This window comes from Grus americana, chromosome 15 (assembly GCF_028858705.1).
Source record: "Grus americana isolate bGruAme1 chromosome 15, bGruAme1.mat, whole genome shotgun sequence".
Classification (NCBI taxonomy): Eukaryota; Metazoa; Chordata; class Aves; order Gruiformes; family Gruidae; genus Grus; species Grus americana.
The window spans coordinates 15,611,374-15,629,354 of record NC_072866.1 but is presented as its reverse complement, the minus strand read 5'-3'; the positions used below and the strand labels follow the sequence as shown (position 1 = coordinate 15,629,354).

The window sequence follows — 17,981 nt, the reverse complement described above, 5'->3', positions numbered from 1 at the left end:
GTCCTACATACACCTCATGATAATGCAGAACTTAGAAGGTGAAGTAGTCCATTAAAAATGTGGAGAAAGTAAGCAAGGTTTTGGGTTAGGTTCTTTTTGCATTTCAGAAAGTGTAATCAATAAGAAAAGAAATCTGCTGGTAAGATTTATCTATTTAAGTAACTTAAAGTGGTTTTAGTAGGCCAAAGCACAGCTTCAATCCTGTAATCCAATCACACAAGATCAGTACTGATGTCTAGCCTTGTTGACTTCATCAGAGCTCTGTAAGCATGAGGAGCTCCCCATGTGAAGCGAACTACAAGGTCTGGACTTGTGTGTTTTATGGGAATATCCTCACATTTCAGAGATCTTTTTCTTTTCACAGTTTAAATCAAAACAAATTCTAGTTTCAAATTAATCTGACAAACACTGTTATGTTGTAATAATTTCTTGTTATTGTGAGGAAGAATCCACAGTCATTTTCTCCCAGTTACTCTAAAGGGTGTTGCAACTGACACAGGCATCGGCAGAGTGTCTCCTTGCAACTTCCACTTAAAACAGAAGATACCTCAACTAACAGTAAATTCAATAATTCAGGGAGAATTTTACATGACATGTTTTTAATTTGCTGTTATTAGTGGTGGCTTTATTAAAGAAGTACTACAGAGGTGTTAAACAATTGCCGATTGTTAGCAGAAGGGGAGGAGAAATTATTTTAATCAGGCAGACTCCAAACTCAGGTGCAGTCTACCTCTAAACTTTTGCTAATGGGCTCTGTAAGGAAATCAGAAAAGAGTTCCCGTTATTCAATTAATTATTGAACGTGTGCGGACATGCCTCTGTTCAAAACTAGACTGAGAACAATGTCGTATATTCACAACAGCTTTGTAAGAGCCTTCTGAGAGTCTTTTCCTCATCATACTCCCAGCATACCTCTAATCTTGTGATCTAGAGATAAAAGACCATTTCCTTAGCATAAAATATGAAACTGTAGTTTTCTGACTGCATGTATATAACCATATATAAATATTTACATATAAACACACACATGCATGAATATCTTTGCTTCTTTAGCTCAAGAATAAATTTCTGCTTAAGTGCTTTCCATAAATGATAAGAAGTCCAGTAGCAAAGAATAGAAACACATCCCTAAGTGCTAATTTAAGCATGGTAAAAGCTTACCTTTCTTTTCTATTATTCTGGAATTAACATGGATCTTCCAAAATCCCAGTGTGATAAAGATGCTGCTTTACTTCTTCCTATTGCCTATGGTCAACATTCTGGAATAACATCTTTAATTGACTAGCAGTTTAGGTTTCTGAGAAGACTGCTTTATCTGCATTTATCTGTCATTACTTGCAGTTTCATAATCTAATAAAACCAATATTATCTCCTTTCTAATAGTTTCAAGAGAGCCTTTCATTATTTTAGCTGAATAACTGAAAGAATTTCTCTCTCTAACTCATATCTGTGTATCTCAGCTTTACTAAACCAGAAAGAAATACAACATTTATAGAAAGGAGACCTTTGTACAAATTATGCAGAAAGTCCAGACCATTTCAAGAAAAAGCAGCAGCTAGAAAAAAACCTGCCAGGTGACTGTTCTTCATAAAGAATAAATCTGGAAATTCCATAGAAGCATTCAGGACACTGAAGATTCAAATACAAGAAATGCCTAAAAATACTTCATGGCATGATTTAATCTATGAAGGAGATAACTATTTTTGTTGACAAGTTAAAAAAGTTTTCACTGTGAGACAACAAAACATTATTGAAGAATATAAATAGTACGCAGATAACAGTCTATTTATCTTGCAAATATGATGAAGATATTGAAAAAATTATGTTTGTTTTAATTGTAGTTATCCGCCATCTTGTTTTTCAGGTTTGCAGTCTTCCACACATGCTGAGTTCTGGAAAAAACCTTACAGATGAGAATAAAGAGCAAAGGCCATGATTTTGTTAGTCATGAGACCTTAGCTGTGTTCATTGTTCATCTTCTAGCTGGAACACCAGAATGCATGCCTTACCAGGCCAGAGAGGAGAAAACATCCTTCCAGAAAAGAATTAATTTGTTCTCAGCTGGTACAATAACTGAAGTAAACATCCCAGATTCTCATGCTTTTGAAGTGCTCACTTTTACGTGAAAAGTCTTCCAGGTATAAATGTACTGTTACTTCCTAAAGCTTTCAATTTTCCTCCACAAACATGTAAGGAAATGGAGAAGATACTCTGTTTAAAAAAAAAATTCTTTATCCAGTGTGAAGGATGTCGAGCAGTACACATTTACTTGAATAGCTTTGTGGATTAAAATCATGCAGTAGATATTTTAAATATGTGATCATTTTTCTGTGAAACATGCTTTAATAGTTCTGCCATTCTGAAAGCAAAAAAATTGCTTCCAAAATATATCTCCACCATCCTTAATTTTGGATATTTGGAAATTGAATGGCACGATGCAAACATCCTTAGAGGAGAGCTTGCATCTGTACAACTGAGATTTCTGGTATTTGAAAATATAATGAAGTTTTTAAAGATACACACAAAAAAAGGAAACAAAAAAGTTTAATTGAATTACTTTGTAAGACATTAGTTTTTCAAACCTATCTATTGTATTTTACGTACTAAGTCAAATCTATGTTTACATTACATTGCTAGTTTTATCTGAAGCGTGGCAATTTTCCAACCGTAGCTTTTAGTGATAAATTCTGCTATACAAAGCAAGTTTTTATATCTGAGGCCACTTCCTTCTGCTATTTTATCATCTTCCTGGTTTTGTCTGTTTTCAATAAACGTCTTTGTATTTTCACATCTTTTATATGCACGTATACACAGATCCTTTCCTCTGTATTAAAACTGATAGTTGCAAGTTGGTAAGGATAAAAAAGACAGACTGTTGACTTCCATTTCATTGCAGTAATATACTACATGGATGCCTTTGTATTACCCTATTAAAAGATCTTAACATATTGATATTAAAAGTATTTCCTGAATTTGGGAGTGGGGTGGGAAGGCAGGGGTTGATGTTTCGTAACAAGCTTTTGAAATGGAAATAATCTCTGGGTACAGCTATATTCGAGTACTACAGATTGACACATGGGGGCTGGATTCTCACAGTGAAAATGCGTTATTTTAAAGCATCTCAAATTTAAGCATATTGAAATTTAAAATCTCAAAAGAAATTATAGTGGAGGCCAAACATCTCTCCTTTATCTGTCCCAAGATGTCAAATATATCTGTCTGAAGAGAAAAACCTAGAAACTGCAGCAGTAAGGAGAAGCCACAGAGATCCCTGCACACACAGTGGGACCCAAAGAAACTTCAGAGAAAGGAGAACTGAAACAGACGTGGTCAGGGGAGAAGAATGAGATCAGAGGAAAAAAGTTAAAGTTGCAATGCAGCAAACTGAAGAAAAGCTGTCCCTGATGTCACTGCCCATTTTACAGTCTGTCATGAATTCCTCTTTCCCACAAAAAACCTGTTACTAAGGATGTAAGCTGCAAGTCATCATGTACTAATCTTTTTATGAAGCCGTTTTTGTTGTTGTTCTGTAGACCTATTGTTCTTTTACAATTATATTAATAGACTAAAAATAACACGGGCAGTTCTATCAGACTTAAATTACAATTTTGTTTCTTAAGAATGATTATTTTATACGGTATTGACTGAAATCACAGAAATCCTTTTCTGACCACAGAGGAATAAGGTACCAAATTCATCCTTCGTGTAACTGCACTGAGGTAAATGGAGTTACATAAGGAATTAATTTGACCTGTCTCCTCCATTTCCTTGGAAAAATTCTTTGTTTTAGTGCTTGCCAAGTTTTAGCTTTGACTCTCCCTTACCATCTTCTTGTACTTAGAGACAGTTTTTCTGTCTTTGAGACTATAAAGAGAAATAAAGCAGGAGAAAGACAATTAAGGTGAAGATCTGCTTTTTAAATTGAAAGTAGACTTTTTATGGTAAGAAAATACCAAAACCTTTTTGTTTTGGTATAGAAGTGTATGGGATTATTCTTACATCCATGAGGATATGAAAGGAATAAAATAGTATGTATAGCCATGAGAGGGAAAGGATTTAAGTGATGTTTTTCTGCCTCATACCCTGTGTGTTTCTTTCTAACCCAGACTCAACAGGAACTATGTATTCAAAAATAACCTACATGAGAAGCTGAAGGCATACTCTCACCAGTATACAACTGCAATTTCATGATACAATAAACTTAGATGGTGACATGGCACAAAATTCTTTGCACAAATTCAACACACCAGTAAAAAGTTATTTAAAAAAGCAAACCCCTCACAAAACAAGGAGTGGAGAGTGGTTTTACTCCTGATGATTTTACATTAGAGTTGGTATCATTTGTCTTCCTGCTGCTGGTATAAATCTAGGATAACGCTTTGTCTAAACACTGTAACTCATAGCTGGCTAATCTTGACAGGAATGCAATTACATGCTCATCTTTGACCTTGAACAATTTATTACCATTAGATGATCTAGCATTGAACAGATCAGACATCAAAAAGCATATAAGTCTGACTATAGGCACAGTTTGAGAAGGGCGTAGCATGAGGGATCAGAAAGTGAAATCGATGAAGAGTCTGTGGTTCAGAATAAGGTTAGAATTATGCAGGGATATCGTCCTCACTGACAAAACAACCATCCAGCAGCCTGCCTTCCTTCTTTCCACACCATCTGTGTGGCACACTCTACCAATGCTGCAATTGTGCCAATGCAACTGTTTGTGGGACCAGAGTGGGAACTTAAAAAATGGAATAATTCTGGTTAAAAATTATTGGTTTAGACAGAACTTTTAAAATCTGGAACGAGTGATCTGATTTGCAGCATAGCTTCACAAATGGTTGCATGAACAGCTGAGAGGGCACTAAAAGTCACAATCATTAGTTGCCAGTTCCTGCTCCTCTCTAAATTTATGGTTCCATATTTATTAAAGCCAGATTTGTGCACTGCTGACTAGCCAGCAGCAGGGTTTGAGCCAGCTCATGTGGAGATATGGAATTGCATTTCAGATGCTCACTGGTGAATCAACAAGAGCACCTGGTCTAACCCTTCTAACACTGTATGTCACCAGCAAGGCCAGCTCGTCACTTGGCTGCCATATGTACCGTGGGATGTCAGCCCTGCTACACTGCGGAGTTGTTTAAGAAGGCTTCTGTGGGGGGGGAGGAGGATGGAACTGCGGGGACCTTCCCTGTTATCAGCACTACTACAATAAACCTCTCAACTGCTGCCATATGCATGCAACTAGAGCAGGACTCATTTATGCTTTGCAGCCCAGCTACAGCTCCCAGTGTAGGATGAATTAGGAATTTCAAATTCCCAGGCCTTGGTGAGACTGGAGAGTGGTAGGTGATAACACATTTAATCCTCCCAAGCTGGAGATAGCCAGCAGAGATGAATTCACAGACTGTGGCTACTTCTCAGGGTGGGAACAGAGTCTGGCCTTCATTGGTGCACTTTCCTTTAGAGAATTATTTTACATCAAGCTCTTTCGTTTTTCTGAGATAGATAGAAAAACCCTCTCCAGCTTCATGCAAAATTCCACTCATGATCTGTTTCAGCCCATGTCATTTGAATCCAAGTCTTCTTTTTTCTGTTATTTTAGGCACAGCTTTCATGCTAGAAAGCATCCTGTTTGTGTCTAGTACTATGCATAATTAATACAGGTAGAACAAGTTCTAATGCAAAGTATATTTCAGATCATAAGCATTACAGAGTTGGTGGACCTCCACAGTTTTTAATGCATTTAGTTTTCCTCACCAAACATTCTGGTGTTCTTTACTCAATGACTCACCAGTGGCCCTATCAGTCTTACACAATGGAAACAAGCACTGACTTCCAAAACCAGTAATATTTGATGCTAGGAGTAGATTAAGCTCATTTAGAAGTCTTAAAAAACCCCAACAACCTCCAAATATGTCAAGAATTGGAATTTGAAATAAGCAGCAAATAAAATTCAGGATATGGTTTAAAAGTTCATGTGGAGAAAAACCCATGCAAAATTCTTAGTAGAGAGGCATCTTTAACTTTGGGGGTTTTAACTACTTTAAGGGAATGAGCTTCCTATCCATACAAAAAAGCACCATTCATAAAAGATGTATGACTTGCTAAGCTTCAGCTTTGATGTTCCCCAAAGCAACATAAAATACTTATGTGTAAAATTTTTTTGGACTAAATGAAAGGTGCAAGCACTTTTGAAACCGTTAAGCCAACCAGCAAACAGGATTTTCAATAAATATATTTTTCCAGCTGAGACAAATATGATATGTATGACAGTGTAAACATTTTAAGAAACAATGCATGGCTAAAACCAGTCTGCCAGACAGAGAGGAAGTCAAAGAGTTTGCCTTAGGGGTTTAAGAATACCAGATTATTCAAGTACTGATAAATTAATAAAAAATAGAGGAAAAAAAGACATGATGATGGACTAAGACCTTCCTGCCTGGAAACTATTAGGCAATGCTTCTTAAAAAATAAAAATTGTTTCATCATCTAGATTTAAAACAAAAGTATTCTTCAATACAATGGCTGAGTATTGATGGTAATGATTCTGACTATCAACAAGATACTGCCTTAGGAAATGTAATGCTTGCACCATTTTTCTAAAAATGCGAGCATCTAAGTGAGCAAGTAGTAAAATCAACCAAATAATTCTAATTTACAAAATGTTGCACAACATCTATATTCTTTAAGATGTATCTATATTCTTTGAGATATATTGTATTGGGTTTGTCTGGCAAGGTTTTGGTAGTGGGGGGCTACAGGGGTGGCTTGTGCGAGAAGCTCCTGGAAGCTTCCCCCATGTCTGATAGAGCCAATGCCAGCTGGCTCCAAGATGGACCTGCTGCTGGCCAAGGCTGAGCCCATCAGCGATGGTGGTAGCACCTCTGGGGTAACAGAGTTAAGAAGGTAAAAAAAAAAAACCCACACAAAGAGCAAGTGTAGCCAGAGAGAGGAGTGAGAAGATGTGAGAGGAACAACTGTGCAGACACCAAAGTCAGTGCAGAAGAAGGGACAGGAGGTGCTCCAGGTGCTGGAGCAGAGATTCCCCTGCAGCCTGTGGAGAAGACTATGGTGAGGCACGCTGTCTCCCTGCAGCCCGTGGAGGACTCCGTGCTGGAGCAGGTAGATGCCCAAAGGAGGCTGTGACCCTGTGGGAAGCCCATGCTGGAGCAGGTTTGCTGGTAGGACTTGTGACCGCATGGAGGACCCATGCTAGAGCAGTTCGTGAAGAATTGCACCCTGTGAGAGGGATCCATACTGGAGCAGTTCATGAAAACTGCAGCCTGTGGGAAGGACTCACGCTGCAGCAGGGGAACAGTATGACGAGTCCTCCCCCTGAGGGGGAAGGAGTGGCAGAGACAACGTGTGATGAACTGGCCACAATCCCCATTCCCCGTCCCCCTGTGCCACTGAGGGAGGAGGTAGAGAAATTGGGAGTGAAGTTGAGCTCAGGAAGAAGGGAGGGGTGGGGGGAAGGTGTTTTTAAGATTTGGGTTTATTTTCTCATTACTCTACTCTGATTTGATTGGTAATAAATTAAACTAATTTTCCCCCAGTCGAGTCTGTTTTGCCTGTGAAGGTAATTACCGAGTGATCTCCCTGTCCTTGTCTCGACCCACGAGCCGTTCATTCTATTTTCTCTCCCCTGTCCAGCTGAGGAGGGCAGTGACAGAATGGCTTTGGGGGGCACCTGGCGTCCAGCCAGAGTCAACCCACTACATATATCTATATTCTTTATCTATGTTCTTTAAGAACGTATTCTTAAGACTGTACAGATGTTCGTGCCTTTAACCGTTCTCCTTAAGGATAACTATAAAATCCTTCTTATCAAATCTAACAGAAGTCACAATAAGCCAGACTTGCAAATCAGCGATGTCTTGACTGAACGTGTGAAATGGGGATACCTGCATGTAGGGTGACTGCCTCCCTAAATAAGGTTTCAAAGATTTTCTTCCTTCCAACAGTATGGCACGCTATTCCATCTTCCCGTGTCTGATACTGGCGTCTAGTCTCATGGCACAATGGTAGTTACTTTATTTCTTTCTGCATTGAGAAAATTCAGAATTGTATTTCTTATCTTTGAATACAATGTTACTATCTACTTTCTAATTACTATCCAAGTAACGAACGTGATCATAGCTCATGCTTCTAATCAGAAATAAAAGGTTTATTAAATCTATCATCATAAAATGGAATTTTACATCACTGAAACATTTACATCATTGAAAGAGGAAACTTACCAAGGTAAGATTAAGCTTATTTCTTTCGATAAGTAAATTTAAGATTAATAATGAAGATGTTTTTCAGAATTTCCACTAACCAATAAAAAGCAATCCAGAAGAAAAGGAATCCACTCTTGCTGAGGAAAGGATGTGAAAACCAACAGGGCTTTCCTACTCCTGAATTATTTGATTATAAGGGTAGAAAAAATAAAAAGGGGGGGTAAAGAGTAATTTTAATTTTCAATCACTACTACTTGGAATCTGGTTCAAATTGAAATCCATAGAAATGGATTAATATTTAATGAGCATTTTAGAGCACAAAAATATGACGTAAGGGATTCAGCTGTCTTCACCGACTCTCTGTGTAGGGACAAATGTTGTAACAGATGCGCTCCTGACCCCTTAAAATGAAAAACAACATGACAAATTACTACTTAGTGGAAACTGAATCAAAATGGATACTAAACTATCCAAAGAGGGAAAAAAAGGACAAAGTGTATTACCTGAAAATTCAGCAAATAACCACATTTATCATTAAGGAATCAACCCTGTCAAGAGCAGTTTTTGGAGAAAGCCCAATTTCCCCCTAAAAATAATTTCAACAGACCAGCTATTAGACTATTATTTTACACGAATGACAGACTATGAAGTTCTTCCAACACAGAAGGTTAGACTTGTGGATATAAAACTGGCAAAACATACTTGTGGTAAAAATAGTGCTATGACTACAGAAGGGACTGCAAGAAAGAAAAAAAGATCAAACAATCTTTAGAAAACTGTTGATTGAAACCCTTACTAATATGGAGAGAAAAATAAAATTCTTATGTATTTCAAAAAAGAAGAATGATCAAAATTCCAGAAAACAATGTACATGTGAGAGAATTATTCACATGAGTAGGAAATAGTTTATTGTTGAATTACCAAAAACTATAGAGTAGTTCTGCTGGGGAAGAACTACTATAGCAGCGATGTAGAACTATGACTGTAATTCTTTAGTTGATTTTGTACATTTTCAAAAAAATCTATTCCTGACCTAGTGAGGTTTATAGCCAGACATGAGACAATGAGGTAACAGGCTTGATCTTAAAAGCTTCTATCACACATCTCACCTGAAGATTAAACAGCTTTGTCCAGTAAGTGCCTTCTAGGCAGAACTAATGGGTTTATGTCTAGAACACTTATAGGATCAGGTCCATGTAAAAGTAAGTCTATTTATAATATATACAATATGAATATTATGTGTATATATACATATACACACACACATATATAATGTGTATATGGATGAAAATTCAAGTTTTAAGGAATATCTGCCATCATTTCAGAGACATACAGCCTTGAAGAAGACACTATAATTTCAATACTCTTTTGTACTATGTATCATTAATAAGTTAAGTAATCTTAATAAAATGGGACTAGAAAGAACAGATTTTCCTCGACAGGATATTGAATGACATGTATTTCAAAGTTACAACAGAGTAAGCTACACATTCAATAAGCAAAATACTGAAAATTTAACCGTTTCCTCAAGTTAATAACGAAGTCACAATAAAGAACATTTTGCTTATTTCACAAGTTTGGAATTGTCTGATTTCACTACAAAGTTTATGTAAAATATCCCATCTGATCAATTATAACTAGGACAACCTGTTTTTCATATCTTGGTTGCATCACAAAAGCATTTTTATCTCTGCTATTAACTTGGAGAATTTTAAAACCTGGTATTGCTTCCATGAAGTCAACAGGAATTTTGCCCTGAATTGGTGGGAGAAGGACTGTTCTCCACAGCTCACTCTTCTCTGCTATTAGAGTTAGTGATTGGGCTATTTTTTATTTTGTACTAGAATTTTTCTTATAGCAAATGTATGGGAAGGAAGGCAGGAAGGAAGGAAGGATACCGACAAACAAATGCAACAAAAGAAAGGAATATATATAAAGGTGTAAAACAACACAGATGGAATGAAAGCAAACAATCTGTGATCAATTATAAAATTAGAATTTTTCTCATGAACCAGATTCCCCTCTAAATTAAGTTTGCTCAGTGAGCAAAAATATTCAAAGCCCACTGTCAGTTCATCTGCATTCAGACTTATTTTAAAACTGCAATTGTACTTTACAGACACACATTTCGAAATAAATCTCTTACCAAGGTAATGCTTCTGTTTTATGTAACAATAACCTTTTGATACACTAGCTTACTAAACTCATAACAATGTTTAATTTAAAATATGAAATACAGAGGAGTATTTTAAAGGTTTGTAATGTTTATGATTTCTAGATGAGGTAAAACACTTTATCGCCAGAGCAGCTGTCAGAGCCAAACCTCAGGTCTCAGCAAAATGGGCTGTAATAACCACCTATTAGCAGCGGTGTCAGGAGGTGAGTGCTCCCGACACAGCTTCCTCTATGGTGCTCTGTCCCATGCCAGCCTACAAGAGGAAAATGAAAAACCTGATATTTTCCTGTTGGCTGACCCTTTCCTCCCACAGCTTCCTATCCGAATGAAATTTTGACACCAAAGGTTTTAAAAAAATAAAGAGGGGTGGTGCCTGAGAAGGAAGGAAGGAAGGAAGGAAGAGTGGTGTGTGCCAGCACACTTCTGCTTACCTTTACAGACTTTGGAGGCTGCCAATATCCCAACTCCTGTGGTATCTCACTGAAGATCTTTACTGAAGACTTAAGAAATCCCACAGATACTTTAACTCCTAGGGCAGTAAGTAGGCAAATCCTTTCTGTTACCAACACAAACAATACACACCAACACAAAACCCTGCACTGCATATGGGGAACTTATATGCACTTAAACGCAAGGCTCTTCATGACGCCTGCGGCAGGGGAAGCACCCAGTGCCCCTTCAGCATCGCGCTGGACCCAAGAATGAGGAGCAAGCAAGAATCCCCAGAAAACATGCAGAAATGTCATATGCCTCAGACCCCTTTTCAGAGACTTCGACCCACCTCATCCTCCTTCACGATGCAGCTTCAGGCCAACGGGCCCTCGCCTTCCTGTCACCTCCCGCCCTTTTCCCTCCCTTGACCCCTTCCAAAAGAGTCAGCGGCTCTGTAGACATTTTCTGGCTACCGCAGACCCCAAGAGACAGCCCAAATCGACAGGAAACCCAACCGACTCCCCCCGCCAACTCTCAGCCCCTCCCGCCATCGCCCTCAGGCTGCTCCCCAGCGAGTGCCCCGCAAACCAGGCTCCTCCTGCTCCCCGACCGCCGCTCTCGCCCCCTTCCCGCCGCGGCCACCCCCTGCCCGCCCTAACGGCCCCTGACAACCCCCGGGAAAGTTGTTTTAGGGGCCTCAACGCTGCCAGGCCGCGCCGTGCGAAACCTGCCGGGGAGGGGAGGAGAGGCGGGAAGACGGGAGGGGGAGCTCCCCGCTACGCCACAGGGTACGGCCAGGGAGCTGCCGCCCCCTGAGAGGAGGAGGCAGCACGGCGGCGGCCGGCGACCCTGTGGCGGCGGGGGTGGCGGCGCAGGGCCGGCCGTGCCTGCCTTCCCCCCTCCGCCCCTTCGCAGGTCACATGAGAGGGGCGGGCGGCTGGGCCGAGGCGGCGGCTGCCGCCGGGACTGAGGGAGGGCTGGTCGGGGAGGGACGGGGCGGAGGAGCGCGGCAGCAGAGCGCGGCGGTGGTGGAGGAGAAGCAGAAGCGGCCGCGAGGCGCCGAGCGCCGCGGAGGGGGCGCAGAGCGAGTGGAGCGAGTGGAGCGAGCCCCGGGCCTTCCTCAGCCGCAGCCGTTGCGGAGCGCCCTGCCTGCGGCCCCAACATGGACGAAGAGGGCGGCGGAGGTGGCGGCGGTGAGTGGCGGGGATTGTGCGGGGGCTGCGCGGGGTGAGGGACCCGGCCCCTCACCTGGCCGCCGCGGGCTTGAAGAACGCGCACTCGCGGCCAGGGCGCCCGGCGGCTCGTCCGCCTCTGAGGCCGTGACATTTGCTGCGGCCGCGCCGCGCCCTTCCCTCTGCGCGGAGCTGCTCGCCGGTGCCGTGCCCCCGTCCTGCCTGGCATCCCCCCGGGCGCTGAGGGGCCGACCCGAGCGGAGCGACTGTAACAGCGAGTACCGGGAGCGGGGGAACGTCGCGGCGGGGGTTGGCCCTTTCGTCGTCGGCCACAATGGGGGCTCTGTGCCCCGCGGCGGGCGCCCAGGAAGGGTCAGGCGGGGGCGGAGGGGGGTGAGGCGGGTTTGCGCCGGCTCGGCGGGGTTCGGGCACGAAGGGGGGCGGCAGGGCAGGGCAGGCGGTGGGTCCCCGTCCCCCCGCCGCGGTGACAGCCCCGCGACATCGCTGCGCTCCGTGCGTGCGGCTGCTTGTCCGCTGGGCGGGGGGGGGGGGGGAAGAAAAGTCTGTGTTTTGCAGTGTACGAGCAGTGAAAAGAATAATTAAGCTCTGCGAGGGCTCTGTTTGTGTGTGTCATCTTAATGGAGGCTCGGTGATAATGACGGGGTGGTTCATCCAGTTTAAACAAGGTGAACTGTTTTTAAAGGCAGCGGAGTTAATGTTGCCAGGTACTACTTTTAGAAAATCCGGACTCGCATCTTGGGGGAGCTTTTATTTTTAATTTTTGTCTTTCGGAGACCGGCTTGCGCGCCGTCCCAGTTTAAGGCATTACAGACTTGCAACACGCTTCCCTCCTTTAATTTATAATGTGTTTTGTGAGTGAGCGTGTAAAGCTGCTGCCTGAAATAACCAGTTCTTGTGTATCATCAGCGATAATGGTGGCTGCGGTGGCTCAGGAGCAGCTGATCCTGCCTTGGGGCAGAGGATTGACTGAATGGACTGCCCTATATTCACTGTGTCTGTCGGTGGTGGTGGTACAGAATGAAATGATGAGGATATCTCTTAAATAAAATGCTAAACAGACTGCATTTGAATGCACTGGCTTATTTCTGAATAGGTAAAGGAAGGGCTAAACCTTGTATGATTAATAGTTGCACAGTGCTTGCTAATTCTAAATATAATTACCCAGAACTCGGAAATCAAGTGGGTGTGGTATTTGTTTTGACAACTTGAAAAAAAAAAGCTATGATGAATCAGAAAAATAATTCTTCAAGCAGTCGTCTGGAAATGTGGCCATTTCTCAGCAGGCACTTCTCCTGCTTGTTTTGTCAGTGATAGACCTAACTCTTTAAAAAAAAATCTGAAAAAGGAAAACAAAAGACAAAACAAGCCAGTCCTGAAAAGTTATTATTCAAAACAGTTGAACACTGTAATTGTAAAGAGCAGAAAGCTTATTCAACTCAAAAGATGTTATTTTCACAGTACTATGGACTTGCATCTGTAGTTAAGGGAAATGAATGTACTTGTTATTGGCACTAACCCAGCATAATGTAGTACCTGATCACATGCAAGATGTAAACTAGAAAGTGGACGTATTGCTGAATCAATCTTTCATAAGGTGTTAAGCATTTCAAAGTTGAATTTTCATGAGAGGAAAAATACTCAGGACCTGGGGAGGAGACGGTCTGTATTTAGCTAAAGGCTGGTTCTATAGGGGAAGTCAAATTTTCAGCTAGCTTGCAAGTGAAACTATTATTTATAACTTCATATCGCATTAATAAACATGTTAGGTTTTTTGGGTCAAACTACAGTATAGTTTGTGTTCCTTCTTCCTTGGCTTCATTGTAAAACAACTGTAGACTAATGACACTGGAAATTTTTTTGCAATCAGTGTATTTGATGTTTTACACTGGCTTCTTGTGACTATTACACTTTTTTATTGAACAGAGATCCAGTCTGGCTCTTTCTTATGAACTGCTGTCAATTTGGAACACCAGGATTAGTTAGGTCATTTCCAGCTAATGAATTGGTATTTTGAATTGAAAGGGATTTTTTGTGTGTTTGTTTTGTTGTTTATTTGTTTTAACAATAGAAAGCATGTGGAAAGTGTGGATTTGACAGCCAGTTTAAAAATCCTTCAGTGCCACTGAGTAGTAGGACTGTGGGGTACCAAGGGAGTCTGACCAGGGCAGTCCAGTGTTTGGAACCTCTGTAGGACATTTGCGATCCTCAAAAATTTGACATTCTTGAGTGGGAAACTCATAGAGATAAGCATATTGCTGTGCACAGGTACTTTAGGAAGTATGCAGAATTATTTGAGGACTGCACAGAATCACCCTAATTAGAGACTTGAACTAGATGAGCATCTAAATATCTAGGACATTAAACTGTGATTCAGAAGGCAAACTGCTATTCCCAGTTCAGTTCTGCCTGCTGCCCTGCTCTTCAATTTAATTTGCATCCTATGCTTCAGTTCCCTTATTTGTCAGATGAGGTCAGTTTTTTACCACCTCTGGTAAAAGCTGTGAATGAAAACAGAGCTATGTAAGGTTAGGATTTATTATTTTAGAAGCACTTGATGGAACAGAAATGTTAATTAAGGGAATTGTTCTTACTACCACTTTCTCTTTTGTATGTGGAGCCCTGAATAGGGGCATGCGTTTGTATTATACAATCCACTTATGCACAAGCTTCCCATTGATTTCAGCAGAGGCTCTGTGCATGGATTATTGATGCGATATGATCCGAGTCAGTTGGTGTTTGTCTCAACCTTCTTTTGTGTTCTGATTAAAATATCTCTGTGGTTCACTTAATCCAGGAAATTTCTCCTTCTCCCTCTCCTCACTTGGTTTAAAACCGCATCTTTTGTGATTTGGCTGAGGCTTTTCTTACGTGCTTACTGTTGCGTGGTGGTGGTACCAGTGAACTGAGATCTTCACATTGAGTAGTGCTGTTGGCAGCAGGTGGTATAGTTGCGTACTGCTAAACAGTAAGCAATCTGTATAACGTCGAGATATATCAACAGTCAGCGTGGGTCACTTTGTGCCGGAGGTGCAGAATAGTACTTCTCTTTGTTTTTCTGAATTTGAGTCTAGTTGTGCAGTGGCTTTGTATTCCCCCAAATTCATCTCTGTGCCATTCCTCTTGGAAATGACTGTAAGATTGAGTACTTACCAAGTTCACGCCAAAAGGTTTAAATCCTGCTTCTACTTGATAAAAAGGCAAAATTATAGCACTAATTATGGCAGTGAGGTTTCCCTACTGTTCCCCAAACTCTCTGCTTTATTTCTGAATTTTGAAGCTTTTTTGGAGGGTGAGAGAGCATCTCAGTTGCCAAGCTCTGTTAGTTGTTGGCCGTACTTGCCAGTGATGGTGCCAGGTAGCACGTTGATTCTGTTATGTAGACAGCCGTTCATGACAAACTAGACTGAGAGACCAGATCGTCTCGCAGAGGACTCAGAAGAGTGGATTTGCTGCCAAACCAGATTTAGCAAGATGACTTCTGTTCTTCTGCAGGGCAAAGCAGTTATCCATTTATAGGTAAAAGCTGTTAAATGTAACAAACCCCACAGATTTTTCTTAGAAAAAATGTTTTAAAATTGATTATATATATATCTATCACTTTCAGACATGAGCAGCATGATCTCTTCTGTTCTTTTCACAGTGTAGTATCTTTCAAATGTAGACGTTAAAGATAGGAGAGTCCATGTGGCCGCCTTGTGGTTATAGACATTTGCTCTGCATTTAAGACTAAATCTGCATGTTTTATTTATCATAAAAGAAGCTCATAAAATAAGAAATGTATTTTGACACAGAAGAATGTTAAATATGTTTTGCTCTCTACCCATCAAAGTGGATAACTTGTACTGGTAGTTTTAAAAAGTTGTCCCAAAAGTTCTTTAGAGGATGGTTTGTAGTTTTAAATAACACTCTAGGGAAATGCCAAGAATATAAAAATGCACCTGAGTGTTAGACTAACCACCCAGATTGATTCTAGGGAGAGAAAAAGAGCAGATACTGAGATAGAACACAAAAACCTAAATGACATTAATACAACTGCTATCAGCCAGCAGAACTTCATGCTAAGTCTCTTTTTGCTGAATAAATATTTCTTCATGCTAAACTAATCTTACATTTGTAGATATTACCTGTCAGCTCAGTAGTATGTTAATTGTTAGCCCAAAACACATTTAATCTGTTATCACTGTAATAAAAAATGCCATAGCAAAAATATTAATAATTGTGTTGTAAATATTAGTTTTTGGATGGTATCAGAAAATAGGCTTGTTAATTGCAGTAACACTTTTAAGTTTTTTTTCTTAGCCTTATGTTCAGTATTTTTAGCTGTGACTTGAAAGAAAACATGAAATTTTTGCTGATAAAATTTGCAGAGGTTGTTGGTTGCCAAACTTGATGTATTGTTATGTAATGGTACTTGGTGACTTGTGCTCAGCAGTATAAGCATGCTGTGGATTTAGTGGAACAGTATGCCTATAACATAGCATCTGTGCGCGCTGTTACATCTAGGAAAGAAAGCTGTAGGATTTACTTACGGGAACAGAGTGTACTTTGCAGAACAATGTCTGGGAATCATAGTAATAGCCACGTGAAAGTGGGCTCCCCATGTGCTGCTGTTGCTGAATGGATATTGCAGTCTTGTAATATCGATGGAATTATAAGAGCTTTTACCAGTTGAGGGGCTGCAGATCGTGAGGCAGCACACTTTTCCAAGATACATTCTGCAGTTCGCATTGAATTTCTTAATTCTGTCATATTTATTGCCTCCCCTTCTTTCTTTATAGGATTTTGAACACTTTTTCAAGGGAAAATGAATGAAATAATGTCATGGCTTTCCTCTGGTTTCTTCTGCTTGCCATCTTTTGTTCTATAAGTCTCTCCTTTCCTAGCACAACAGAAAGGTTTTTAAAAGCTTTAAACTGTTTCGCTGATACTGTAGCTCCATCTTATCTGCTGCTATCTTTTGCTTGCTTCCTTTCCCTCCCAATGCAAGCGTGCTTTAGTCTGTTTCTTTTTACACCCCATCTTTGGCCCCATTTACTTTTTGAACTGCCAACCCATCTCCTTTTCATGTTGAAAGTCATCAAGTGAGCTGTTCGCAGTCACTGTCTGAAGAGTATCTCCTCCAGGTTCATCCCAGGTCCCTTCCACACTTGTCCTGACCCCTTGTACTCGGTACATTCCCTTCCTCCTCTTTGTCCTGCCAGCTGCCTCTAGTACTGTTTACTGCGCTTTTCTTTTTGAAATCTTGCTCTTTCTTGGCTTCTTTGACTGTTCTCTCCTCGTTCCCCTCCAATCTTGTTAATCGCTTTTTCATTTGGAGGATGATCTTTCTGCTTCCAACTTTTTGTGAAGATTTGCAGGACCCTGTGCTTGGTTTAATGCTCTCTTCTACATCTCTTTTCTAGGTAATCAAATTTGCAAATAAAAATTGAACTATGGTATTTAAACTGGTGACTCACAGCATATACTGTGTGCTCTGGATCCAGTACCATCTGTCCCGGCTAAAATGTTGGCTTGTTTGACATCTGAAGATTGCGTAATTGTAATCTTAAGCTTAATGAGTCTAAAACAGAGCTCTTAATGTTGTTTCTACCCACTGCCTTTTTTTTTTTTTTTTTTGAAGTTTGTGGACACACACTGACATCCTGAGTGGTTATTGACAAGTAAATAGTTAGATGATAATTTAGTCTTCCTTAAAAAATAGTCTGTAGGAAGTTGTAATAAAAATGGCTGTGAAAGGGCAATCCAAACGTATGGGAACACTTTTGCAATCTCAGTGTTATGAAATAAGTTATGTTCTCCTATGCAATATTAATTTTCCTGTTCGAATGCACAAATAGATTTAATCGGTTATGGGATCGCACACGACACTTTCTGTGGGCTTCTGCGTGGGACTAGTCGGCGTGTAGGATAGTGTTTTGTGATAACTGAATGAATCTATATGAATTTTTTCCTTCT

The 17,981-nt window shown here is 40.6% G+C and overlaps 1 protein-coding gene and 1 long non-coding RNA gene across 2 annotated transcripts in view; one reads left to right on the top strand and one right to left on the bottom strand.

Moving 5' to 3' along the window:
• Positions 1–8,164: 8,164 nt before the first annotated feature.
• On the bottom strand, positions 8,165–11,250 carry LOC129213321 (uncharacterized). The gene is made up of 3 exons (XR_008579418.1): positions 11,183–11,250; positions 10,833–10,930; positions 8,165–8,626 (listed from the first exon to the last, which is right to left on the bottom strand). It is a non-coding gene; the product is annotated as an uncharacterized LOC129213321 (long non-coding RNA).
• Positions 11,251–11,760: 510 nt separating this feature from the next.
• Positions 11,761–17,981, top strand: part of CYTH3 (cytohesin 3) — a 51,154-nt gene continuing 44,933 nt past the window's right edge. Inside the window, exon 1 of the mRNA XM_054842971.1 lies at positions 11,761–12,026. Within this exon, the coding sequence (XP_054698946.1) occupies positions 11,996–12,026 (31 nt within the window). The 5' untranslated portion in view covers positions 11,761–11,995. The remainder of the gene's footprint in view (positions 12,027–17,981) is intronic.